This window comes from Onychomys torridus, chromosome 18, assembly GCF_903995425.1.
Source record: "Onychomys torridus chromosome 18, mOncTor1.1, whole genome shotgun sequence".
NCBI lineage: Eukaryota > Metazoa > Chordata > Mammalia > Rodentia > Cricetidae > Onychomys > Onychomys torridus.
This window is the reverse complement of record NC_050460.1, coordinates 6,797,934-6,825,749: the sequence shown is the minus strand read 5'-3', so window position 1 is coordinate 6,825,749 and position 27,816 is coordinate 6,797,934. Positions and strand designations below refer to the sequence as shown.

The 27,816-nt window shown below is 50.2% G+C and overlaps 2 protein-coding genes across 2 annotated transcripts; one reads left to right on the top strand and one right to left on the bottom strand.

The window, feature by feature from the left end:
- The first annotated feature begins 2,446 nt into the window (after positions 1-2,446).
- Positions 2,447-9,169, top strand: Guca1b (guanylate cyclase activator 1B). The gene is made up of 4 exons (XM_036167237.1): positions 2,447-2,653; positions 6,255-6,404; positions 8,193-8,313; positions 9,042-9,169. Exons 1-4 carry the CDS (start codon positions 2,447-2,449, stop codon positions 9,167-9,169), a joined length of 606 nt encoding a protein of 201 aa, XP_036023130.1.
- A 2,041-nt stretch (positions 9,170-11,210) lies between these two features.
- On the bottom strand, positions 11,211-20,933 carry LOC118569319 (guanylyl cyclase-activating protein 1). The gene is made up of 4 exons (XM_036167039.1): positions 20,634-20,933; positions 12,603-12,752; positions 11,675-11,768; positions 11,211-11,464 (listed from the first exon to the last, which is right to left on the bottom strand). The coding sequence occupies exons 1-4, from the start codon at positions 20,832-20,834 to the stop codon at positions 11,301-11,303; spliced, it is 609 nt and encodes a 202-aa protein (XP_036022932.1). The 5' UTR covers positions 20,835-20,933; the 3' UTR covers positions 11,211-11,300.
- Between the last annotated feature and the right edge of the window lie 6,883 nt (positions 20,934-27,816).

Sequence of the window (27,816 nt, the reverse complement as noted above, 5' to 3'; positions counted from 1 at the left end):
GATGCTCACACCGTGAGATGGGAGATAGAGACAGGAGAATCATCTAGACCTTCACAGGGGTAGGAAGCAGAGCAGCAGAAACAAGAGAGACCTTGACTCAACAAGGTAGAAGGAGATTCCTGGAAATGCCCTCTGACCTCCGCATGCACAGTGTGGAACATGTGCCTGTGCTCACACAGACACAGATTAATTAGCTGAATAGACAACAACAAAAACAATTAGAGGCCAAGGATGGTAGTCATCCACGTGGCTGTTGAACTCATGGACACGGCGCCTGGGGACAAGTGTGACATTACTCTTGAAGGACAGTAACAAGGAAGAGTAAAACAGAGCAGAACATGGCCTCCTAAGGGACAGACATTAAAATTTTTATTATTTGTATTTATGTGCATGTGCTGGCCTGTATGTGCACCATGTGGACCTGCAGAGGCCACAAGAGGGCGTTGGATCCCCTAGAACTGGGATCACAGGCAGTTGTGAACACTCACTGTGGGTATTGAGAGCCGAACCCAGTCTCTCTGGAAGAGTAGAAAGGATTTGTACCTGCTGAGCCATCTCTCCAGCCCTGGAACGGACAGTCTGAGGGAGAAAAGGAGCCGTCTGAAGAACGGTGGGGTGTGAGGAGAGCACTAGCCTCAGACCCAGAGGAACGTGGGATGTGGGAGAAAACTTCACTAGACCATGAAAGGGAGACAGCAGAATCCCTACACTGGGATTGAGGGATGAGGCTCAAAGAAACTGGGGTATCAGCTGACAGAGATCGCTGGAGATGAGCTCCGGCCTGAGCACATCATCAGTTCCAGAATGAGCCTCCCTTCCACGGTGGAACCGCAAGTGTGCACTACCACGCCCACTTAAAGAAAATAGGTGCGGCCAGGCCCTCTGAATGTGGGTGAGTTATGTAGCTAGATCTGTCTGGAGAGCCAGGACTCATCCTGGGTGCATGAAATGGCTTTTTGGACACACTCCCTAGGGTGGGATACCTTGTTATTCAGTCTTGACACGCGGAGGGCGGGGGATGCTTGGTCCTGCCTCAATTTAGTATGCCAGACTTTTAAACTCCCCAAGGGAGGCCTTACCCTCTCTGAGGAGTGGATGGGGGTGGGATGGGGGAAAGTAGGGGTCAGGAGAAGGGAAGGAGGGGGAACTGGGATTGGTATACAAAATGAAAAAAAAAAACTTTATAATAAATAAATAGGTTCTGCTTGGCTGCTTACTGGTTAAGAGCTTATGTTGCTCCTCTAGAGACCTGAGTTCATACATCGACACCTGTGTTGGGTGGTTCACAACTACCTGTAACTCCAGCTCCATTGGATCTGACGCCCTCTTCTGGCCTCCGTGGACACTGCACCTACATGACCATACACATACACAACACACACACACACACACACACACACACACACACACACACACACACACACATAATTTTAAAATAAGAAAAATCTTCAAAAATAAAAGAAGCACAAGGGTTGGAGAGATGGCTCAGTGGTTAAAAACACTTGTTGCTCTTGTAGAGGACCCAGACTCAGTTCCCAGCATCCAACGTGCTGGCTCACAATAAATGTAACTCCACATCTCGGGGAACCGACACCTTCCGACCTCTATGAAACACTGTGTGTGTGTGATACACATACGTGCATATATACAAACAAACACCTGTTCACGTACAATAAAAATAAAATGCAGCCAAGCGTGGTAGCCTTTAATCCCAGCACTTGAGGCAGAGGCAGGTGGATCTCTGTGAGTTCAGGGCCAGTCTGGCTTACATAGTGAGTTCTAGGACAGCCAGAGCTACAATGTGAGAACCTGTCTTAAAAAAAATAAATAAAATCTAAAAGATATCATAAATATATAATTTGATTGTTTTGTTGTTGATGTGTTTGTTGGGGGGGTGTCTTCCCGTGTCCACAGGGTAGCCCAGAATTGCTTTGAACTCAAGATCCCCCTGCCTCTCATGAATATGTAATCGAATATATACTTGGTCAACAGAGTGAATATGTAAGCTTGTAAGGAGATTCATGTGGCCTTCCACGTAGGACACTCCCAGATCCTGCCGGGCGTTAGTGCTTGCGAGAGTTCAGGCCTTGAGTGATGGCTGGGGAGAAGCTTTTGTCCTTTAAGCTGGAAAATGAAGAATTCCAGATTCAGGCGTGGCCTGTGAGGGAGCCACAGACACTGGTGGGACCGAGAACCCCGTCTGCTGCCTCTCACGGGACCTGTGGAGGGGCGAGGCCGAGGCAGCTTAGCCATGTGGAGGTCAGACACTTTGGGAATCTTCTAATGGTCTTACACAGCTAAGCTGGCCCGGGCTGCCCCCCCTCTGGAGGTCCTTCACCACCGATCAAGGCCAGCTTCCCGGAGACAATGAAAGCGCTGGTCAAACCAAGGCGAGGCAGGCGAGGGGCCGGAGCCTAAGGTCAGCAGAGGCCTTCGAGGAGCCGAGATGGGGCAGCAGTTTAGCTGGGAGGAGGCGGAGGCCGCCGGGGAGATGGACGTAGCGGAGCTGCAGGAGTGGTACAAGAAGTTTGTGGTGGAGTGTCCCAGTGGGACCCTCTTCATGCACGAGTTCAAGCGCTTCTTCAAGGTCACGGGCAATGAGGAGGCCACCCAGTATGTGGAGGGCATGTTCCGGGCCTTCGACAAGAACGGGGTAAGGAGCCCTCCCTGCAGGTCCCTGAACCCTCAGAGGAAACCCTCCGTGCCCTGCGCCCTTTCTGTCCCGCCATTTCCCCACCCCTCGCTCTCCCATCATGTGTCCCTCTCCCTTCTTCTCCTTGGCTCTCTGCATCCTCTCCCAGAGAGCCAGAGGTCACTGGCACACAGCCTGGGCCTTCCCTGTGCATTCTGAGTCAGGAGCCGCAGCAAAAGGGCAGTTTGTCGACCCCCGTAGAGCCCCTGCTGCTCTTAATGCAGGGAACTGGGAGGTCCAAAGCTGTGTAGCACAGAGGAAGAGCACCCCTTGCTAGGGTCCTTCAGATGGAGGCCGCTGGGTTCTTCCCTGCTGTGGATGCTGGACGGGGCTTCACACTGACTGGGAGGTGGGTGGGTAGTTACCAAAGTCTCTTTTAACTCTTAAAAAAAAAAAAAAAAAAAAAAAAAAAGATTAGTTGTACATGCGCGCACATACCTGTGGAGGCCAGAAAGGGGCATCAGATGCCGTAGAGCTAGAGTTATAGGGTGTTTGTAAGCTGCCCAATGTGGGTGCTGGGGTCCAAAAATGCCAGTCCTCTGGTAAAACAGTTAAATTCTCTAACTGCTGAGTCTTCTCTCCAGCTCCCCTCTCCACTCTTTAAGACATGAATCAAATTCCAGAGTTTCTTTAAGCCTTCCAATGGCACCAGCAGCTAAAAGACACTAAATTACATAATAAACATATGGTAATCGGGCCTTATAATTTGTATGTATGTGTGTTTGCATTCATGTGTTTATGGATGGGAGGTACATTTGTGTGCATATGGAGGCCAGAGGTGGATCTCAGGTGTCATTTCCTAGGAGGCATCCATCTTGTTTTAGTGACACCATCTCTCATTGGCCTGGAGCTCACTGATGAGGATAAGCCGCTTGGTCAGTAAGCCCAGAAATCCTCCTGTATCCACTCTCTCAGCAATAGCAATAGATGCCACTATACTCCGTGTTTTCAAAGTTCTACTGAATTTTAAACTGTGTGAGGGTTTGTGCACATGAGTGCAGTGCCCATGGTGACCAGAAGAGGGCAGTGGATCCCCTGGAACTGTAGTTACGGGTGGTGGGGAAGTACCCGCCCTTGACTGAAGAGACATCTCTGGGGGAGGGGGCTGCCCAGCATTTGTATAGGTGCTAGGGAAGGAAATGGGGGCTTCATGATTGCATGGCCATCTCCTGGGTCCACCCTAATGTAATCCAATGCTCCTGTCCTTTGAGAAGCCCAGAGCCACAAGTTCTTAATGTCTCTTCTTTTCTTCCCAAGTTGTCTCTCTCTCTCAACCCCAGTATGTAAAATCTGTACCAAATTCTCTTAGATTCTAGCTTTGCTTCAAATGTGTATTTTAATTCAGGGGCTGGAGACATGGCTCAGTGGTTAAGAGCACTTACTGCTCTTGCAGAGGACCCAAGTTCAGTTCCCAGCATCCACATGACAGCTCACAACTGTCTGTAACTCCAGTTCCAGGGGATCTGACTCCCTCATACAGACATACATTCAAGCAAAATACCAATGTACCTAAAATAAAAATAAGTAAATTGATTTTTAATAAAAGAAAGAAAGAATTATGTGAAAAAAAAAAGGACTTGGTTTTTAAAGGTTATCTAGTTCAGTGTCCTGAGGTCCTTTTTGTTGTGGTGTGTTGTTTTGAGTTTTGTTTAAGACAGGGTTTCACTATCTAGTCTTGACTGTCCTGGAACTCTTCAATAAACCAAACTGGCCTCGAACTCACAGAGCTCCAACTGCCTCAGCCTCCTGAGTGCTGGGATTAAAGGCGTGCACCACCATACCCGAGCCCCTGCAGTTTGTAGTTTGGAATAAAGACCAGTTTGGCTCCCTGAATTGAGGGGACACACAGGTGATCTGAAGAAAATGTCTTGCAGAAGAACTTGTGCCAAGTTGACTCGGTGGGAATGCCACCCAAGGTCTAAGACATTCAATGCAATGGTCTTCTGTTGAGATCAGCCATGAGACACCCACAGGGCACAGAGCCAACTTCCGACCTCGCAGGTCACCTCCTCTTCTCCTCAAGGCTGTAGGAGGGGTGGTTTTTGTTTTTGTTGTTGTTGTTGTTTTGTCCAAATTAAATTAAATGATAAAAACAACTGGGGTGAAAGGGGGCACATGGACAGCTAGGTATGGCAGTGTATGCTGCCATTCAGCTCTAGAAAGCATCGCTAGTGTGAGGCCAACGCTGACCACACAGACAGACTGTTTCACACCAACACATCAACCCAAGAAAGTGAGCCCGTTTGTCCAAAGTCAAGTACTCATTCGGGTGTCTTAACTCCGGGTCCAGTGCTCCTCTAGGACTGGGAATTTTGTTGTTATTTTGAGATCTATTTTATGTTATGTATATGAGCGTTTTGCCTGCATGTCTGCGCATGTAGTCAGCATGTACCTGGTGCCCATGGAGGTCAGACGGTGTCTGATTCTCTAGAATTGTAGATGTCAGCTGCCCTGAGGATGCTGGGAACTGAACCTAGATCCACTGCAAGGATCTTAGCCACTGAGTCACCTCCAGCCTGTTTATTTTGAGACAGGGTCTTACTAGGTAGCCCAGTCTTGCCTAAAACTTGAGATCCCCCTGCCTCAGCCTCTATCTCTGCCCCTCCTCTCTCTTGCAACACCCTCCTGAGAGTAGTCTGGGGATGATGGAGTTTTGAAAAAGGAAGACGAAGGGTGGAGATATGGCTGGAAGTTCAGTGGACCCAGGCTTGATTACCAGCACCCACATGGTGGCTCACACCCTCCATAACTTCCTTCCATGTGATCCAATGCTCTCTTCTGACCTCCATGAGTACCAGGCACACACATGATATACATATACACATGCAGGCAAAACAGTCATACATGTGAAACAAAATAAATATAAATCTACAAAAAAAATGTAAGGGGTAGCTGAAGCCATCTCTTTTGCTAGTCAGGATTCCTTCTCTTTGCTTGCTGAACTTTGGAGACTGTGTGGTCTGGACTGGCCCCCAGCACAGGCACCAGTTTGAACTTCCTGTGTAAGAGCTGTAGGGCCAGTGTACCCCACAACCAAGCCAGGGAAGTTAATCTCCCAGGTGCCTCCAGCCTGTGCTGAGGATATGGTGTTTCCATCCATCTCAGGCTGCCGTGGGTAATTGTTGCTGACCTATGCAGAGATGAGATTAACCCCAGCCAGAGGTGTCCCAGAAATGGTCGGTCCCAGAGTATCCATGACCTCACAGGGAGGAGGCTACACCAAGAAGGAGCTATGCCAGAATGTGCCTCATAAAGCATGGGGGTCAGTGTGGAAACTGAATTATGGTGGGAGATAATATTATAAGAATAGAAAACTCTGGACACGTGAAGAACAATTCTCTAGCCCTGGTGGTGTGGGCCTGCCATCCCAGCTACATGGAAGGGTGAGGCAGAGAATGAGCAGGGTCCCAGGGTGAGAAATGGCATGCACAGCGACACAGAGGCCTCTGGTGTGCAGGGGAGAGGGAACACTGGGTCTGGGGACATAGTCTCAGTAGGACTCACGCTCTGGGGAGGAGAGGCTGGGGATCTGGGGCCTCAACACTGCCCACACGCAATGCAGGACAACACTATTGACTTCCTGGAGTACGTGGCGGCCCTGAACCTCGTGCTAAGGGGCACTCTGGAGCACAAGCTCAAGTGGACCTTCAAGATCTATGACAAGGACCGGAATGGCTGCATCGACCGCCTGGAGCTACTGGACATCGTGGAGGTCAGTATCTGCCTGTGAGCGTGCCCTGTCCCCTTCTCACTTCTGGGGCATGGTGGCCCGCTCAACAGGGAGCCACCTGGCACTGAGTCGGGGTAGACGGGATGGAATCATTTACAATGTGTTATCTGGGGCCATGAAGATGGCCCAGCTGCTGGGTTCCCACCACCCCTGGGATCTATATGGCAGAGTGGGAGAAGGGAGTCCTGGAAGCTGTCCTCTGACCTTCACTTGCCCACCGTGGTACACATGTGCTCGCATATACAGAATATACCCTCCGACACACACACTGTTACACACATGCACAACAATAATAATAGTGATAATAATAACAACAAATTTTACTTTGAGAAAAGAAAACAAGAATGCCAATGATCTGAGAAGCCACCTACAGAAATTAAAAGCCAATTAAACCCAAAGAAATTAAAAACAAGAAGTGAGTAGGGTAGAAAACAAAGCTCACGCTGCGATCTCAACACACATGAGGCTTAAGGATGAAGGTGGAGAGTTCAAGGCCTGCGCGCCGGTGTGCTGAGTCCCACGCCAGCTTTGGCTGGAATGAGAGGCAGTCACAAAAGGAAAGAAAACACATGCCTGAGAGGGCAGTCTGAGTCAAAACTCTCACCGCTGGGACGAGGGAAGAATTTAAAACAGGAAGGGCTGGTTTGGTTCCTGACCAGAGGGTCTCACTCTTCCAGTCTCCTGTCAACCATGGGCAGAATACCGCGGTGACCGACCGTAGCATGTAACCAGGGCTAGCGACACCAGGAAAGACACCCTTCTAAAGGCTGTGTCTTCTAGGCTCCACGACCCGCCTTCCACAGTCTCCTCGGGGTTTGTGCCATCAGTGGGTTAAAGCCACTCATTCCTCAGAGCCTCTTAGGTCTGCTTGGCTCTAGAAAACACCTCACTTATGTGGAGGTGTACTTGACAAATCCAATCAAGTTGACCGTCTCAAACAACTAATGTTAAGAAACAAGTCAATGAAAATCAAATTTGTGCCGGATGGTGGTGGTGCACGCCTTTAATCCCAGCACTCGGGAGGCAGAGCCAGGTGGATCTCTGTGAGTTCGAGGCCACCTGGTCTAAGAACAAGATCCAGGACAGGCACCAAAACTACACAGAGAAACCCTGTCTTGAGAAAACAAAATTTTTTTTTTTTTTGTGGGGCAGGCAGCATATGTGGTGTGTGTTTGTAGTTATATTTTTTAAGCAACTTATATTTTGCTTTGTTATGTGTATGGATGTTTTTCCTGCATGTACAGTGGTGTAGCATTTTTGTGCTGTGCCCTCAGGAGCCAGCCAGAGGAGGGGTCAGATCACCTAAACTGGAGTGACAGGGGTTTGTTAACCATCATGTGGGTACTGACAATCCAGCCCAGATCCTCTGGAAAAGCAGCCAGGGTTCTTAACCACGAACCACGTCTCCGGCCCCTATACTTTTTATTTCTTTGTTTGTTTGTTTTGAGAAAGTCTTTCATTCTTAAAGCTCTCTGATTCTACCGAGTGGCCTGGCCCGTGAGCTTCAGAATGGCTTAGCCCACAGTGGCCTGAGCCCGCCCACACCCATTATTAATCAAGAAATGCTGAAGTGCCCAACAGACTTGCCTGCTGGGGTCGTCTTCTCCATTGAGATTCCCTCTTCCCTGTCAAATGAACAAAAAGTAACCGGGACTTCTGGGTCAGGTGGTATGAGGGTGCTCCGCCTGGAGGCCCGCGCTAGGGAGGTGGCGCTAAGGGACACAGGTCCCTGAGGTCAGTCAGAGGAGCCTAGTTCTTTCTCTCTGACAGGCAATTTACAAACTGAAGAAAGCCTGCCGGGTGGAGCTGGACCTGGAGCAGCAGGGCCAGCTGCTCACACCCGAGGAGGTCGTGGACAGGATCTTCCTTCTGGTGGACGAGAATGGAGACGGTAAGAGAGATCTGCGGAGAGGCTAACCTGAAATCTCAAAGGAACACGAAAACACCAGAGCACATGTTTGTAGGGGTGCAGCTCTGCTGAGAGTGGCCGATCAAGGCTGAGCATGAAAATAAGAAGAGTTATTTTAATTTTGTGTTGTGTACATGAGTGTTTGCATGCATGTACATCTGTGCAACATGTGCATGCAGTACCCACCAAGGGCAGAAGAGAGTAGTGGACCCCCTGAAGCTGGAGCTACAGACAATTGTGAACCATCATGTGGGAATCGAACCTGGGTCCTCTCAAAGAGCAGCCAGTGCTCTTAACATCTGAGCCATCTCTCCAGGCACAAATATATTTTTTAGAAGATAAAAAGGTGCCAGAGACATGGTTCTGTGGATGAAGGAGCTTGTCACCAAGCCTGGTGACCTGAATTAAATCCCTGGTTGAAGGGGACAACCAGCCACTGCAGTTGTCCCTAACTTTCACACTCACACTGTGGTGAGTGTGTATGCCCACACACACACACACACACACACACACACACCACACACACACACACAACTTGTGAGTTGCAGGAGGCTCCTGTGGACTCAGAATTGACAAGCTACGGACTAGAATCTGAGGTTTCGGTCTGGTTCATAGCAGGGTGAGGGCCCAGACTGGAAGAGGCTCTCCCCATGTAGCCAGGCCCGGCTCCCCTCCACCCCCTTGTGACCATCTCTCCCATCCTTGCTCAGGTCAGCTGTCTCTGACAGAGTTTGTTGAAGGTGCCCGGCGTGACAAGTGGGTAATGAAGATGCTCCAGATGGATGTCAACCCTGGAGGCTGGATCACGCAGCAAAGGCGGAGGAGTGCCATGTTCTGAGGGCCTGGGGACCCCGCAGGAGCCCTCTAAGGCTCCAGGGTGCTCCAGGCTTTCAAAGTAGCAGGAGGCCCCTGGCCTGGTTGGCTCAGGCCAACTCTTGCTTGGGGTGGACTTCCTGATACTCAGGGTGTAGGAGAACAAGGGTGTGAGCAGCGGCTGCCGGGTCTGCAGAAGCCCACTGGGGTTCAGCCCATCCTCAGGGTTACTTGTGTTGTAGGGAACTCTGTCACACTGCTCCTCGGCTGCTCCTGGAAGAACTGGGCTTTGGCTGGGAGCTGTGGGGCTCCTCTAATCTTTAGGAGCTGTGGGGGTGGTAAGGGGTGGGAGTCATAGATTGGTAGGAAGTAGTCAGAAGAGAGAACAACGACGGGGAAGGACCATGATACAGCCCCACCCACCCTGAGCAGCCTCCTCCCCCAGGTGGCCACCAGGCTTGACAAAAGGGGCAGATGGCAGCAGACAGTTACATCTGAGATCTTCCTGCTCTTGGAGACCTGCTGGGCTTAGCAGAGAAGGTGTCAGCTCTGCTGAGTACTGCTCCCCAGCTCCTCCTCCTCCTCACCCCATCGCCAGTGTGAGCCTGCCATCATTTCCAGCCATAAGCCCACATGCCTCCTTAAGACACCTCTTCATCTCTGGGGAGAACCAGGAGCCTGTGCACTGGGGTTCCAGGCCAGACTTTGCCTCCGACTGCTGTTGGACTCCCTAATGTCCTGCAGGCTGAGTAGACAGTTTCTAGAGAATCATGTAAACAACTTTCATGCAACAAGAATATAGAAGTTAGATTTACAGGGTTCCCTAGTTAACCCTTTCCATCAGCGCAGCTGCGGAAGGCCCCTCAGAGGACAGGAAGTGGGAACAGTGTCAGGCTGAGACACTGAAATGTGAAGCCTGATGGATTATTGGCTTTACCTTGAGTAGATATGTTTTTACGTTTAAATAAAGTAAACTAACTTATTGACCTTGAGGGGAAGTTTCTTTGCTTGTTTGAAGAAGTTCCCATACTATAGCTCAGGCTGCCCTGGAGCTCACACTATAGCCCAGGCTAGCCAGAACTCCTGCTTCAAGCTCTAGAGCCTTAAGTGTGAGGCAATAGGCCTAGGTTTTTGTTGTTTTTGTTCCTGGGTGGGGGGAGGTTATTTGTTTTCATTTTGTGAGGCAATTGAGACAGTTTCAGAAGCCCATGTTAGCTTGAGACCCATGGCAATCTTCCTGCCTCAGCCCCTTGGGTGCTGGTATCACAGGTGTGCACCACTGTGCCCAGCTTGAACTTGAGTGTTTTTTGTTTTATTTCATTTTTTAGTCTTATTTTTATTTTATGTGTATGGGTGCTTTGCCTGCATGTCTGTGCGTCGTGTGTGCAGTGTCCACAGTGGCCAGAAGAGGGCATCCAATCCCCTGGGACTGGAGTTATGAGGTTTGTGAGCCACCGTGTGAGTGCTGGGTCCTCTGCTAGACCAACCAGCTCTTGCTGCTGAGCAAGCAGCCCCTTGGGGTTTTGTATATAAAAGTTGCTATAAAGTTTCCTTTAGAAATCACTTAGATGAAAACGGTCCATGAAAAATACAAACAGTATCCCAGGTAGGAAAGGAGATTTGTTCCCCGAGTCATGGAGGTGTTTGAAGCGGTCTGGAGGATGCTCAATTAGCACTGACAGACAGTAGAACCTCAGTAAATGTCTGTTCATCACTTGAAGCCACACAAACAGGCTCCAGGGTCAGGGCAGGGTGTGACTGCCTCAAGCTCCGTAAGCAGATGCCGGGATTCCACTAGAGGTCCAGGAGCCTCTTAAACTTCCACATCCGAAAGGACGTGGCCTGGTAATACAGCAGGGAAGTTGGGCAAGAAGATGTGAGGGGCAAGAGAGGGACGTCAGGACGGAGAGATACCAGCAGGAAGCACCAAGCAGGAAGGAGGGACCAGGGACCATCCTCTGTGTGGGAGGGGAAAGGGGGCGGAGTGTGTAGGGGGGCTCTCAACTCCACACTACTGCCCTCCACTGGCACTATGCACCCAAAGAAACAAGCCGAGCCTCTGCAGAGTTCAGGAGAGTCTATGTAATGCAATTAAGACAAGAACAAGACAACCACATCAGGCACCGCCCAGGCCAACCCTCAGCATGCGGTGAGGCTCAGCCCGCAGCCTCTGCTGCGGGGTCACCAGCACCTGCCTCCTCCTGTTCACCATTCTGGAGTCTGCGCACAATGCGGGTCAAGTCCAAGCTTCGGGTCAGCGTGTCCAGGAGCATCTGGTCCTTCTGGACGCCTTCCATGAACTCCTCCAGAGACAGTTCCCCTGGGATGGAGAGAAAGGGATTCGCAAGATGAGGTCTCAAAGAGCGAGGACAGAGCCAGCTCTGGGGGGCAATGGTAAGTAAGGGATCCAGAGCCCAAGATCTGGTGCAGGGCTCCCCAAAATCTGGTTCTGAGCCAGAGCAGAGGTGGGTGTCTGGCCCCTCTCCATCCCCTGCCATCCCCTGGGGAACCCCTTTCTCGGCCCTCTCACCGTCCCCGTTGATGTCGATTTTGGCAAACACGGTATCTGTGAACTCCTCGGCGCTCATGGATGAGTCGCTCCAGGGATTAATGGTTCGGATGGCCTGGGAAGACAGACAGAAGTCAGGACATCCGTCTCAGGGGTGGGAGGGCGAGCAGAGCAAACTTGTCAGACCTGAGAGCCGTTCAGAGTGGAGATCGTGGTACCTCAGGGCCTCGGGTGCTTGGGATTCTGAGGCAGGGTTGCCTCAAATTCAGGTCATTATGGCCAAGTAGTTGTGAACCAATCTACACTAAAATGTAAGACCTTGTCATTAAAAGGGGGACAGGGGGTGTCGTGGTGGCACATGCCTTTAATTTCTGTACTCGGGAGGCAGAGGTAGGCAGATCTCCATGAGTTCCAGGCCTGCCTGGTCTACATAGTGAGACTCTGTCTCAAAACACAAATGCTGAGATGGCTGTAATGCTTGCTGGGCTGGAGAGATGGCTCAGAGGTTAAGAACACCCACTGCTCTTCCAGAGGTCCTGAGTTCAATTCCCAGCAACCATCTAATAATGAGATCTGGTGCCCTCTTCTGTATACATAATAAATAAATAAATCTTTAAAAAAAAAAAAAAAGTATGCTTGCTGCCCAGGTAAAAACTGGGTGTGGTACTGCTCCTGTAACCCAAGGGCTGGGGGTGGGGGTGAGGGTGGGGGTGGGGCAAGAGGCCTGCTGGGCTTGCTGGTCACCAACCTAGTTCCCGTGAGAGACCCTGTCTCAATAAGACAGAATGTCAGAGCAAGACACTTGACACCCTCCTCTGGCCTCCCATATACCCCCCACCACACACACACACACACACACACACACACACACACACACACACACACTCTCAGCCCTGGCACCCACCCTTGACCACGCACCACTGGCCCAGCCCTCTGCACCTGAAGTTACCCGGATGATGGTGAGCAGCTCGTCCTTGTCTATGCATCCGTTGCCATCGACGTCATAGAGCTTGAAATACCAGCGTAACTTCTGTTCCACCTTGCCCTTGAGGACCAGGCTGAGCGCGGCTACATACTCCATGAAGTCAATGTAGCCATCCTGGGTGAGCCGAGGGGTGAGGCGGGGTCAGCACACCAGGGCTCCGCCCACCCTACACAAGCCCCGCCCCCCCCCCCTCCAAGGCTCTGCCCAATTCTCCCTCCTCACTCCCTGCCCCCACTCCTGCATCCGAAAGCCCTCAGATGCTAAGTAGAAGGGAGCAGAGACCTGTGCATTGTACCACCAATATCTGTCTTTCTGGACGCTTCAACATTGCCCGCCTCAGAGGCTGTCAATCAAACCTGTCAGAACCGGAGAGCTCTCGAGTTGCTGGCCTGGCAGGTAGGGGGAGGATGCCCACGTGGAGGCTCTTCCCTCTTGGCTTCAAGCTCCACTGAGCCCTGTTGTATGCTAAGTCTGTGAGGACTCGGAGCTCAGTGAAAAGTCGCCCTGTCCTGACAGGAGTTCAGTGTTGGAGGTGCGGGTTTGAATCCCGCCTCTTGGCATCTCTGAGTTTGAGGATGTGGAACTTAGCATGTCCCTTCTGTGGCACTTCCCGATCTAGAATAGCGGCAGTGGTGGCCGGGACTATCAGCATTGCTTTTGGTGAAGTGAGTTCCTGGAGCTTGAGCAGCAGGCACAGAGGAGCACAGGAAGCCAGTGAATGCTGCTTGCTTTGTCTTTTTCTCTCTCTTGGTTTTATTTTGAGACAGAGTATCTCTGTAACCCTGACTGTTCTGGAACTCCCTTTGTAGACCAGGCTGGCCTCAAACTCAGAAGTCAACTTGCCTCTGCCTCCCGAGTGCTGGATTTAGCCAGGAGGTGGTGCACGCCTTTAATCCCAGCACTCGGGAGGCAGAGGCAGGCAGACCTTTGTGAGTTTGAGGCCAGCCTGGTCTACAGAATGAGATCCAGGAAAGGCGCAAAGCTACCCAAAGAAACCCTGTCTCAAAAAAACAAAAACAACAACAAAAAATTTATTGTACTGGAGAGATGGCTTAGCAGTTGAGAGCACTGACTGCTCTTCCAGAGGACCCAGGTTCAATTCCCATCACAGCTGTATGTAACTCCATTTCCTGGGGACTGGACACCCATGGCAAAACAGCAATGCACATCAAATAAAAATAAATTAAATATTTAAAAACATCATTTATTTTTATGTGTGTCTGTGTGTTTGCCATATGTGGGTGGGTATTCTTGGAAGCCAGAAGGGGAGGTCACAGTCTTTGGAGTGGTTTTGAGCACCCTGATGTGGGTGCTGGGAACCAAGCTCTGGTCCTTTGGAAGAGCAGCAAGCACTCAGCCATGTCTACAGCACCTAACTCGTTTCTCAGTTGTGTGTGTGTGTGTGTGTGTGTGTGTGTGTGTGTGTGTGTGTTGCCCAGTGGGGTGTGTGCAGATGCGAAGGTGTCAGATCTGCTGGAGTTACAGGCCACGGTGAGCTGCCCCACATGAGCAAGTGCTCCTAACCACTGGGCCATCTCTCCAGTCCCAGGATGACGACTGTTATGACCAGTACAAAGTCACTATGGGGTGAGGGAAGATGCCTATGCCATCACAGTGCATCCAATACCTGGACAGGACATTCTAGCATCACCCCAGCTCTGATAGGGCAGGACAGAAGGGGAGTTCAGATGGCCCTTAAGAGAAGGTGGCAGTCCCCCTGGGTATTGAAGGGGGGTGATCATGGAGGAACATGTGACTTTCATATGTAGCATAAAGTTGTTGCAATACTGGAGATTTAACCTAGGGCCTCAAGTACCTCAGGTAAGCATGCTACCCTCGACTATGTCCCCAGCTCAAGGAGCACAAGACTTGTTTGTAGGACAACCCTCCAGCATCCCCACTGCTCTGCTGCTGCCTCCTGTTCAATCCCAGCACATCAAGGAAGGGCAAGAGCGGCAGTCCCTGATCCTCCACTTACAACCAAGATGTCCAAGCAGGCCGATCAGAGCTGTAAATGGAGAAGCCTGTGAGAGGGCCATCTGAGTCAGGAATGAGATCTCTGTCATCGGATGCATGCAAGGGGAGCTGGCAGGATGGGGAGTGGCAAGATGGCCTCTGAGATCCCCCTGGTCTGATTGGCCATTGGCCTTAAGCAAGACCTTGACCACCCTGAGCAACACAGCAAGGATCAGGCTCAGAGTGAACATTTGCGTAGTGCTGTCTTGTGTTCGAAGGCTTCCCGCACACACCTGAGCTCATTCCATCTCTGCTCAACGTACCTCCCCAATGGCCATTGGGGTGGAACAAGGCCCTATGCAACAACGTGTGAAGAGAGAGAAAACTGCTTGGCACGTAATAAGCACTAAAGAAGCAGGGTCTTGTTATGTAGCCCAGGCAGGTCTGGAACCCGGATCTTCCTGCCTTGCTTCCTGAATGCTGGGCTAAGAGTGCATGCCTCCAGCCCTGATGACTTTTCATATTCTTGTATTACTGAACATTCTAACAAGGAGTTATAATAGTGTTGTGATTTTATTTTTAAATGACTACAAAGAAGCAATGGAAAAACCAAAAAGACCGAAGCCACCTCTCGGGAAAGAGGTGGCCTTGGACAAGTCACAGGGTTCCTTGGAGTCCCCATGTCCTCAGCGGAGATGGGAAAGACAATATGAACTTTCAAAATTGTAGCAGGGTGCTACACACTTGTAATCCCAAGAACTTGTGAGGCTGAGGCAGGAGGATTGTTTCAAGTTTCAAGTCATAGTGGGCTATATAGTGAGTATCAGACCGTAGACACACACCTTAAAAAAATAATTTAAATAAAGAGATTGTGAAATGGATTCTCCTCAGTAACAGCACAGCTGTGTGTGTGTGTGTGTGTGTGTGTGCGTGTGTGTGTGTGCGTGTGTGTGTGTGTGTGTGTATGTATGTATGTATGTGTGTGTGTGTGTGTGTGTGTGTGTGTGTGTGTGTCTATACTTTTGGATGCCAGAGGTTAATATTAAGTGTCTCCCTCTATCACTCTCCTCATTGTGTTTTGAGACAGGATATCTCCTGGGACCTGGAACTGATTCAGCTAAGTCGGCTGGCTAATGAACCCAGGGACCCACCTATATCTACTCCCTTTCCCAGGGCTAAAGTTACAGTGTGCATCCAGCATTTTGGGGGGGGGGGGCGGATTCGAGACAGGGTTTCTCTGTGTAGTTTTAATGCCTGTCCTGGAACTCGCTTTGTAGACTAGACTGGACTCGAACTCACAGAGATCCGCCTGCCTCTGCCTCCTGAGTGCTGGGATTACAGGCGTGCGCCACCACTGCCTGCAGCATCCAGTTTTTTACATGGGTGTTGGGGATCAAATTCAGACCCTCACACCTGCATGGCAAGCGTTTTACTGGCTGAGCTATTCCCCTAGCCCTTAGTCCTTTTATCCAGCACTTTCCATGGACTTCCTGTGCTGAGAATTCCCATTCGCTCACTTCAACCCACAGCTCCTCCCAGGAGCTGCCCGCTCCTGTCCCCACTCACGCTGAAGCTGAGAGCCATGAGGCCGCACAAGTAGCTGAATGACAAGCCTTGTCTGGAAACTGGTCTTCTAATCTCTACACCAGGGCACGGACACAGGACAAGCAGATCGGGGTATGGTGTGATGACCCTGCACAGTCATGCCCTGGAGAGACTAGCAGGGGGCAGGTGCAGCTCCCTGGCACCCAGAGGGCTTCTCACTGGAATGGCTAACTTTTTTAAAGGAGTCGTATACATCAGCGTTTCAGCCAGACAGTCAGACAGCAGCCAGACAGGCAGAGAGCAGACAGCCACTGTTATTTCAGTGCTGCTAGAGTAATTTTTTTGAGATAATTTGAGATATTTTGAGAATAGAAATCCTTTAAATAAAAAATCTCTAAATCTTTTTATAAGTCATCAACTCCCTATATAGCCTGGATAACTTTGAACTTCTAATTCTCCTGCTTCTACCTCTTGGGTACAAAGACTGCAGGTGTGCACCCTCACAGCCAGTTTATGTGGTGAATTGAATCCCAAGCCTTGAGTACGCTATGCAAACACTCTACCAACTAAGCCGCATCCACAGAACTCAGAGCCTTGTGCACACTAGGCAAGCATCTACCATTGAGCTATATCCCAGCCCCATCGTTCTTAAATAAGTGAGTATAGTATGCTCTAATAAAACTTTATTTACAAAGCTAGATTCTTGGATAGTGAAGCATGGTGATGCACACCTGTATCATCAGCACCCAAGAGGCAGTTAGAAGGATCAGACACAGTTCAAGGCCAGCCTTGAACCAGTAAGACTCTGTCACAAAAACAAAAGCAGGGGCGGGGGGGGGGGGGGAGTAGCCTGGTTGGTAGAGTGCTTGCCGAGCATGCTTCAAGTCTTGGGTTGGGTTCCCAGCATGGTATAAACCGGTGTGGCTGTGCACCAAGGAGGGGGAAACAAACATTTAAAGTCAGCCAGGTGGTGGTGGCACACGCCTCTGATCCCAGCACTTGGGAGGCAGAAGCAGGCAGATCTCTGTGAGTTCGAGGCCAGCCTGGTCTACAGAGTGAGTTCCAGGACAGCCAGGGCTGCACAAAGGAACCCTGTCTCAGAAAAAAAAAAAAAGTTCAAAGTCACCCCCAGCAGGGTAATGACTTTGAGGCTAGCCTGCACTACATGAGACCCTGTCCTTGGGCTGCCATCTGAGCAACTGCACTTTAACCGTGCTCTGCTTCCAAAGGAAGTGGTCAAGGATGTGTTCCATCTCAAGGCCGGGCTATTAAACCACCCTGTGCTGATGCCATTGGGCCAAGGTCAAGACAGTGTGGCCCACGGAGCAACTGAATACAATGGTATGGGAAGGTACTATCCAGACTCGTGTGTGTGTGTGTGTGTGTGTGTGTGTGTGTGTGTGTGTGTGTGTGACAGAGTCTTGTTATAAATGTTATAAGCCCAGGCTGGCCTTAAACCTGTGATTCTCCTGCCTCAGCCACCTAAGTGCAAGCATTACTACCATGCCTGGCTCTGCTCTTCATTATAATAATTGCTTAATTAAATTAATGTATATTATAAAATCCATATTAGGCCATAAGGCTCAGGATTTCTCATATGTTCACTTTCTCATATAACTAATGTTCCGGCACTGTCCTGAATCTGGAGCCACAGCAATCAACAAGGTAAGTCCCTGTCCTCACACCTCAGCAAGGAGAGTCAGACCAGAGGGGTCAGAGCTAGTTAATATCCGGCACCAGAAAACAAGAAATTAAATGAATAAATTTTTAAATTAATAAGTATGAATTAATAAAAATAAAAATAATTTTTTTCATGCATGTGGGTATTTGCCACATTATTATTATATATTATGCACCACATGTATGCATTACCCAAGGAATCCAGAAGAAGGAGCTGGATCCATGGAACAGGAGGTTGCTCCATATGGTTGCTGGGGATCAAACCCACGTCCTTGGCAAGAACTCTTTACAGCTGAGCCAACCCTCCATCCCAAAAATAAAAATTTAAAAATGAAAGCTGCTCTGGGTAGAAAGCCATGGCTAGGAACAGCAGAAGTGTGGCCAGACCCAATTATCTCAATAAAGTTTAAGCCAGGGAGTGGGTTGGTGAGATTTGAGCAGAGATAGCAAGGGAGGCAGGAGCCAGCAGGCTCTAGAGCACTGCTTCTCAACCTGTGGGTCGCAACCCCTCGGAAAACCCTGTCTCCAAAAATATTTACACGTCTTTAATCCCAGCACTCGGGAGGCAGAGCCAGGCAGATCTCTGTGAGTTCGAGTCCAGCCTGGTCTTCAGAGCAAGATCCAGGACAGGCACCAAAACTACACAGAGAAACTCTGTCGCAAAAAGAAAAAAAAAAATTATGATTCATAATTTATTAATTCATTATTAATTCATAATAGTAACAAAATTGCAGTTATGAAGCAGCAATGAAATAATTTTGCTGTTGGGGGTCACCGCACATGAGGGACTGTATTTAAGGGCCGCAGCATTAGGAAGGGTGAGAACCGCTGCTCTAGAGGGAGAGGGCCACAGCGACACAAAGCCCCGGGGCAAGGTGTGCAGGGTCACAAGGAGCCAGGCTGGGCAGAGACAAGAAGCTAGCTGACTTCCTGTTGTTTAGGGGGCGTTGTGGGGAGGGACAGGGTCTCATGCACCCCAGGCAGGCTGGTAACTAACTGTGTTGCTGAGAATGAACATTTCCCTGCCTCCTCTTCCCACATGCTGGGATTGCAGCAAGCAGCAGCGTGCCCAGCCCCTAACTTTGAGTGAAAAGGATTGAGTTCCAGCTCTCACACGCCACACAAGCTGAAGAGATGGCACACAGTGGCTGGGGTTAGGTGAACGTGGGGGAGTCGGGTGGTGTGTGACTTGGACTCTTCCTACAGGTGTGTCTGGACACAAAGGGCTTCTGTAGCAGATGGGGATGTTTCAGGGAGTTCGGAGGTAAGGTCTTGGGGCCCCTCCCAACCTGACCAGGAGGGACCACTACTTCCCCTGAAGCGTTTTGGGGTATCCACCCTGAGGCGACTCCTTCACCTCAGCACCCTATCTCAGGCTCTGTGGCTCAGCTCCCCCCATTGGAAGAGCCCTCAGATACCAGGACACTGCCCTTGAGCTGGTCCTCGAGTTCATAATCCTATTCGGCCTCTTAACTCACATATTAGTGAGTTTTAAATAACCACAGCAGGATCTTGGTGTTCCCTAGAAGCCCTGACCACAATGGTGTGTTCAAGGGGCTCCCTCTGCCACAGTGGGTATGTAGCCCCCATCGCTGAGAGACCCCATGTCCCAGTGAGAGGCTAGCCCAATTGATGAACAGCAGGGCACAGGGTGGGGAAGCAGGTCTGCAGGTTTGGATTGCTCCATCATTATACCTGACCAGATAATTGGCAAATTGACAGAAGAGCGCCAACAAATCTGTATCTCTGTCTTTGCCCCTCCCCATCTCAGACAGGGTCCCACTATGTAGTCCTGACTGGTCTCACAGAGACCAGGCCTCCTCTGCCTCCTGAGTGCCGGGATTAGCAGTGTGCACCACCACACCCATCTCCAACAGAAACCTAGCCAACAGCGCCCATCCTCGAAGCAGGCCAGGTGGACGAGCTGATCCTAGGTTCAATCATGGGCTCAAGGCTGTCCCTCCAGCATCTCCATAAATCCCACTCAGTGCATCTGGGTAGTTTCCAGGAAGACACGCAGCTTGTTCTCCACCTGCACCTTCAGACTGCCCTGGGGAAAGGTGAACCGAGGTCCTGGGAGTTTGGGAGTTAGATGTTTGGGACCCAGCCTGGATCCAGTCCTAATATTCAGAATATCATGGAAACGCTGGTATGGTGTGCCTGCCCAGACCAGCTTAGCCTCGGCAGCAACTGTTCTCTCTCTCTCTCTCTCTCTCTCTCTCTCTCTCTCTCTCTCTCTCTCTCTCCACCCCTCACTCCTCACATTCAAGGAGCTTCTAGGGGTCTCTGCATAGGCAGTACACCCACCCTGAAACAGCACCTCAGGGTGCTCAGTGGCCATCTTGGACATGTTCACACCTGTCTTGGAAGCCACTGAGGTGTAGAGCAGAGGACAGAGAACACCCTTGCTTTCATCCTCTGACCTCTGCTTTCCACTGTGAAGTGGGTCTTCTTACTGCTGCATCCCCAGGGCCTAAAGAGGACCCTTACCATCTGCTGATCAAATCTCTAGTGTCAAAATCCACCTTCCAGACGAACAAGATGCTGGAAACACCCATTGACTCAGCTCCCCGGTGGCTAAAGCCGGGCATGGCAATTTACACTTGTAATCCTAGCAACTAGGAAGCTGAGGCAGGAGGATCACTGTGGGTTGAAGTCCAACCTTGGCTCCACAATAAGACAGCCTCAGAAACAGTGAAAACCTGAAGTAACTGTTAGGATGGATACTTCCTTTCTCTTGTTCTCTCTCCCTCACCGCCAGCTGCTCAACCCCCAAGAATCACCCCCTTCCCCTCCCTCCCAACCTCGGCCCACCTTGTTGAAGTCAAAAGTCTCGAACATCTGCTCCACATATTGGCTGGACGAGGGGCTCAGGTTCTTGAGGCCAAAGAACTGGCGGAATTCGTAGAGTGTGAGCTGGCCGGAGGGACACTCCGTCATGAACTTTTTGTACCACTGATGGCATTCGGTGCTGCTCAGCTCCTCCACCGACTTGCCCTCCATGACGTTGCCCATGGTCCAGGCCCACCAGAGACTGATGTCCTAGATGGACAGGTGGGTCCTGTTCCCTAATGTCCCCTGCACAAGGTGGCTTGGCTTTACAGAACCTGCCCTCCCTTCTCTCAATGACTCAGATGGTGCAGGCAACTGGAAAGGGTGGTGAGCAGGCTGTGACTCCCCTCCAAACTAGGGGATGCCAGAGGACTGGTATTAAAACCAAATCCTTACACCAGTGGGGGCTGCAAGGAATGGAAATAGCATAAGCTTAGGGACCCATGGTCCTAAGATTACAGCCTTGAGCTGCAGATGAGAGGGACATTTCTACCCAGTTGGCAGTCTCTAATCCCTTAACAGGATCCAGTGGGTGGCTGGCCAGCGGCTACTCTGATCCTATGACCTCCATGCCCTTCTCGTATTCCTGCATCCTCAATGCTCTTGCCTTCGGACATGGGACTGCCACACACGTAAAACAGACCTGGCTTCTCTCCCAGAGGCCACACGGGGCCCTGATAGCCTGCTGTGCGCAGCTGTCCAGGTGCACACTATACTGAGAGGTCACTGAGGGATCCAATCACACAAGAGCTGCTGTGTGGATTCAGAGTTTAGGGGCTTCTAAGACATGTCCCCAGGAGCTGGAAGGAACCCCTAAACATGCACACTCAAATCCTCACTGATGTTTCCTCTGGGTTAAAGCACCCCTCCTGGAGAGAAAGAAAAAGGATCATGAAACTCCCAAGAACAAGATTTAAAGGTCTGTCCCAGCAGGTACAGGAGCAGGAAGTAATTGCTGAAGGAGAGGAGACCGTGGACCTGCCTTCCTCAGGGGGCTGGAAGGAAGAAGCTTTCGTGAGAGTCATTACCCATTGGTAGGGCTTTTCCATGACAGAGCTGACCATGTGTCACCCAGGCTCCTGTAAATGCTGAGTCCCAAACCCAATTGGCACTTTCCTGTAGCAGGTGATGGCAGGGCAGACCCTGCTCATCGTCTGAAAAGAGCTTATAATGGCAAACCCTTAAGTTTCTTAAAAATCTGTAACAGCGTCTATGAAACCAGTAATTGAACAATGACACACAGCAAGGGTGCAAAACGTCACTACCCAGGAGCTACAAGGTTGATGGGTGAAAATCTTGGTGCCATGGGTAGGCTACCTCCCTAGGAGTTTTTGACAAGAGGTCTCTGGGGTCCCACACACCATAAAGGCCTGCCAGTGCTGTGGGCTGCGTCCCCAGCACTCAGTGGCAGGTCCCTACTGCTGAAGACATGAGCTGGGCCTGAGCTGGACACTTCCTCTCTGTGTCCGGCTTTCATAGTCCCAGAGGGAGAATTGTTTCCAAGCGTCCTCCTGTGCCACACTGTGGTTAGAATGTGAACTGTCCGCCACAGGCTCATGTGTGCCCAGCTGGTGACATGTTCGGGAAGGTTGTGGGTCCCTGAGGAGGTGAGGGCTGGAAGAAGAGGGTAACCAGGGTGGGCCCTGAGGTCTTATGGCCTGGCCCTACATCCTGGGCTAATGGGACATTTGAGTCCTTTCCTTGTAGGCACAGGTGAGTGACAGGTACAACAATAAAGAGCAGCTGTACCTCAGCCATTCGGAAGACACACACATACCACACCGCATATATACACCACACACACACATACCACATACAACGCACACACACACACACACACACCACATAAATAAAAATGTAATAAAATATTTGAGGCTGGGGCAGTGGTGGTGCACGCCTTTAATCCCAGCACTTGGGAGGCAGAGCCAGGCAGATCTCTGTGAGTTCAAGGCCAGCCTGGTCTACAGAGCAAGATCCAGGGCAGGCACCAAAACTACGCAGAGAAACCCTGTCTCGAAAAAACAAAAATAAATAATAAAATATTTGGAAATACATAAAAACCATCTGTTCTTTATAGTGATTCGTAATGAATGTATGTTCACATAACCCAAAGGATGGTCATCTTTTGGAGAGGAACCAGTCAGGTCTGTTTTGCATCTGCTCTCCTGAAAGGATGGGTTTAAGGTACACAAAGGGGGATCCCTAACTTTGATTGAGTTCTGTAGACTTGTAGTACAGAAATCGTGTAGTGCGAATCCTAATTAGTCTTAATAATAAAAACCTGAAGCCAGATATTGAGGTAAATGCTGAAAAATCAGAGAGACAAAGGAGCAAGCCACAGCCACTTCATACCTCGCCAACTCCTTAGCCTGAAAGCCCCCCATCCCAGCTCCTGTCTCCACCTGCCTTTTTATAGTCCCTCCTCCTCCCAGCCAGATCACTTCCTGTCTCCACCTCCCTAGTGCTGCATCAAAGGCACGAGATCCTAAGTGCTGGGATTAAAGGTGTGTGCCACCACTGCCTGGCTTTTATCACCATATTGAAGTGTATAAGGTTGAGAGACATTAAAAGATAAATTTGGCGGGTTGGGGATTTAGCTCAGTGGTAGAGTGCTCACCTAGCAAGCACAAGGCCCTGGGGTTCGATCCTCAGCTCAAAAAAAAAAAAAGATAATTTTGGTAATGCAAGTTAGAATAGGAAGTGAATTAGGTACAACCTTTTGGATTCACCAAGATAGGATAAATATGGAATATTTTCTCTGTATTTGTGAATTGTTAATGGACTAGATGTATTTACTGCCTGTATATATTGTATGTAGTTATTATATTCATTGTATGTAGTTTTTCTTATATTAGTTATAACTTTTTTTATTTTAGACAAAAAAGGGGAGATGTGGTGATATTTTGTTTGTGCCTAACAAATAAAGCTTGCCTGGAGATCAGAGTGCAGAGCTAGCCACTAGTTAACCATAGAGGCCGGGCAGGGGAGGCACACACCTTTAATCCCAGCACTTGGAATCTCATGCCTTTGCTCCCAATACTTAGGAGGCACAAGCCTTTAATCCCAGCACTAGGGAGATAGAGACAGGAAGTGATATGGCTGGGCAAAGAGAGGAACATAAGGCAGGAGGAGACAGCCTCTTTTCAGGCTGAGGAGTTGGCAAGGTAAGAGGTGGCTGTGGTTTGCTCCTTTGTCTCTGATCTTTCAGCATTATCCCCGATATCTGACTCCAGTTTTTTATTATTAAGACAATTAGAATTCAGGCTAAAGGATGGTCCCCAAATCTCAGCAGAATTCATCTCCCCTGCAGCACCACTGACATTTGTTTACATGCTATATGAGATTTCTACACTGCAGAATAAATTACAATGTAGCCACTTAAACGGACACATACTCATCATTCTGCAGCCCAGGGTCCCACATGCTGCTGTCGGGGAGTCAGTGGGTGGTGCTTTCCTCTGAGCGCTCAGCGGAAGAACAGCCTTCTAACTCACTGGAGCTGGGCCAGGATCCCTGTCCTTGTCCCTGTGTGGCGGCGGTGGCGGCTGCAGTTCTCTGCTGGATGTTGTCTGAGGACAGCCACAGGCCTCAGGCTGTCTTTCTATAAGCTGCCACAGCTCCTGTTCCAGAGTCTTCCATGGTGTGCCTCTTACTCCAGGCCAGTAAGGGGAGTCTCCTCCAATCGGCTAAGTGGGAGTCTTATACAATGTAGCCTCTCGAATCAGTGACATACCATCACCTCTGTCATCTCTGTCACATTCTATGGAGCCTGTGGAAGCAAGTTCCAGGCCTCACCCAGGGAGAAGACTATACAAAGACAGGAAGTCACCAGGGATCTAGGATCTGTGGTATCATTTGTGGTTGGACAATAACAGAGACACAGCACTCAATCCTTCTGGGTCTGCAAGTAGTTGTCAGGCCAGGCTGCCCTTAGTAAGCTGGAAGTTTCCAGAAGGCAGACATTTGCATTCATCTCCGTATGCTTCATCACATGCTATGCTGTGTTCACATGCTGATTCTCCCCTTCATCGCATCTGTGCAGCCCAGAGCCTCCTCAGACACTGATCCCCAAAGACTAACACCTGTAGACTGGCTTTCTCCGTCCTCTGACTCCAGCTGGCTCGTCCACTGAGGCCTCTAGAGACTGGAGGGACAGGGCAGATGGACTGGGTGTCATTGCCTTCACTCCCGCTGCTGGGCACAGTGTAGAGGACTTTCTGCTGGGTTCAGCCCCAGTTCTGGAGTTCCCTCCCTTCACTCAGCAGCTGTGATGTGTGTCAGAAGAGGGTGTGGGATGCTCTGGAACTGAAGTTACAGACTGTTGTTAGCCACTGTGTGGGTGCTAGGAACCAAATGGGGTCGTCGGAAAGAGCAGTCAATGCTCTTGGCCACTGAGCCATCTCTCTAGACCCCTTGATTAATATTTTTCAAGAGTAACATTTTGATTTGTTTAACTGGGAATTGAACCTAGGATCTCACGTGTGCTAGGCAAGCTCTCGACCACTGAGAGCCTCCCCAGGATCTTTTTACTTTTTATTTTGAGACAAGGTCTAGCTAAAGAGCCCAGGTTGCTCTCCAACTTGTGGTTCTCCAGCATCTGCTTCTTGCATAGACGGGATCACAGGTCTGCACAACCAGACAAGGTTTCAGATTAACACTGGAGAGGAGTTGGGGTTCAAATACATTGTCAATGGACAAGTGAGCAAATGAGTGATTGCAGAAAGGGTTGAAGTATGAACAGATACAAGCGTGGCTGCAGAATGTGCGTGCGTGCGCGTGCGTGCGTGTGCGTGCGTGCGTGCGTGTGCGTGCGTGCGTGCGTGCGTGCGTGTGTGTGTGTGTGTGTGTGTGTGTGAAGAGTGCAAGCATGCACGATTACAGAAATGGGGAAGTGTGAGACACACACGTAATTGCAGAAAGGTGTGGAGAGAATAAGGACAAGTCCTCTGTACAGGCAAGGCGCCATGCTGGTGTGAATAGTTTTACAGCTGAATGGGCCAAGAGGCGTGGGGCAGGAGAAGGAAGGCAGAAGTTGAGACAGGAGGTTCCTCCAGGGTAGTGGATGAGCTCACTCTGACCCCTTAGAGACACAACAGAATCCTGAGCAAACTGCTAATCCTGGCATTAACCCACCCCAACCCCGGGACGGCCGGCAGTTTCTTTAAAGGGTGTCCCTGGTGGCTACGCTGCCAAAATGCGGCTCCAGGGGGCGCAGAGGCTCTGGCTCATGGAGTTGAACTCCCTCTGAGAAGCCTGCCCTGCACCCTCCGGGCCAGCAGAACAGTCTGGGAGAACACAGATGGTTCTAGCAGTATCTCTGCGTCTCAAAGAAAGACCCAGTTCTCGCTGTTGTGGGAAGACTAATTTATTGAATAAATGATTAAGACCTCTAATTATACAAAGACTGAACACAGCATGTATCTCTGCTGCGTTTACAAATCTCACCAAACTGCAATAAATGATTTTTTAAAATGCAGGTCCCCAGAGATTAAGGCAGAAAGCAGACAAGATGAGCATAGTGGTGTGTGCCTGTAATCCTAGCACTCAGGAGAAGCCGAGGCAGGAGGATGGCAAGTTTCAGGCAGCCTGGGCTACAAGATGGGACCCCACCTCAAACAAATATGGTAGAAAGTAAGTTCGGGGGAGCTGGAAAACGGTGATTTATTATGGTGGAGAACACTGAGACCTCCGTTTCCTCCATGAGGAGAAGACTGCTGGACTAGCTCAAGGGGGCGTGCCAACACAAACCAAATCCCGCCACAGAGGCCTAGGAGTCTGGGACGCACAATGTGAGAGTCGTAAGAGAGGTCGAAAGCTGTGTGTGTGTGTGTGTGTGGGTGTGTGGGTGTGTGTGTGTGTGGGTGTGTGTGGGTGTGTGTGGGTGTTTGCTAGGTTCTGTTGCATTTATTTTTTTTTTTATTTATTTATTTATTTTATTTATTGTTTATTTATTTTTTAGGTAGGGTCTTACCATGTAGTCCTGGTTGACCTGGAACTTGGTATCTAGACCAGGCTGCTCTTGAACTCATAAAAATCAGTCTGCCCCTGCCTTCTGAGTGCTGGGATTAAAGGTGAGCACCACCAGACACACTCTGTACAGCTGGAGAATAGGCCTCGGAGGCCTCTGTCCCTGGTGACCTGCTTGAGAGCTATCCTGCAGGACTAGTCCAGAGAGGCCCGAGTCTGCAGCACAGTCTGGGGAGGAGGAGAGGACCCCCTGAAAGTGGAGAGCCAAGGGCAAGTTTGTAGAATGAACTGTGATGACAAGCCCATTCTTTCCCAAACTGGTTCCTTGAACACTGGCTTGGTTTCTGTCAGGGTCGGCAGGCACTGGAGGAAAGCCTCGAAGCTGAATGAGTACCCACAGTAAGCAGATTGAAGCATGGGTTCCTTCTGCAGGGACAGCCCCTCTCTAGGGGTCCTTTTCATCTCTTCCTAATCATCAGAAAAAGGTATCCTATCGCTCCTAATACCAGCCTCAGCCCCCGTGTGGCAGAGCCACGCTCCACTGCCAGCCTCAGCCCCCGTGTGGCAGAGCCATGCTCCGCTGCCAGCCTCAGCCCCCGTGTGGCAGAGCCATGCTCCGCTGCCAGCCCCAGCCCCCGCGTGGCAGAGCCATGCTCCGCTGTATTTATGGTAGAACTGTGACTCTCACAGATGAGAGCAGCCCGATGCACCCAGGTGTGCTGCTGGCAAGCACTGGCCAGCTTGTTGCATAAGAAACTCATGTATAGGCAATTGCCATTCGGTGGCATAAGTGATGTCTTAATGACTGATTCCATTGTCTCTGAAATCACAGAAATGGAAAGTGACTAACACAGTTAGGTGTGGAAGGCCAGCATGAACATTTCTCAGGCCACTGCTACAGGCTTAGTGATCTCTGCCTTCACCAACCTCTCCATGACCACAGACCCATAAGACTTTCAAGTCTTAGCAGGGCGATGGTGGCGCATGCCTTTAATCCCAGCACTTGGGAGGCAGAGGCAGGTGGATCTCTGAGTTCGGGGCCAGCCTGGTTTACAGAGTGAGTTCCAGGACAGCCAGGGCTACAAAGAGAAACCCTGTCTTGAAAAGCAAAACAAAACAAAACAAAAAAATCCAGAAACAATTAAGTATGTTGCTTAATTTGTAGAGTCCTTGTCTAGTCCTTGGGTATGAACCCAAG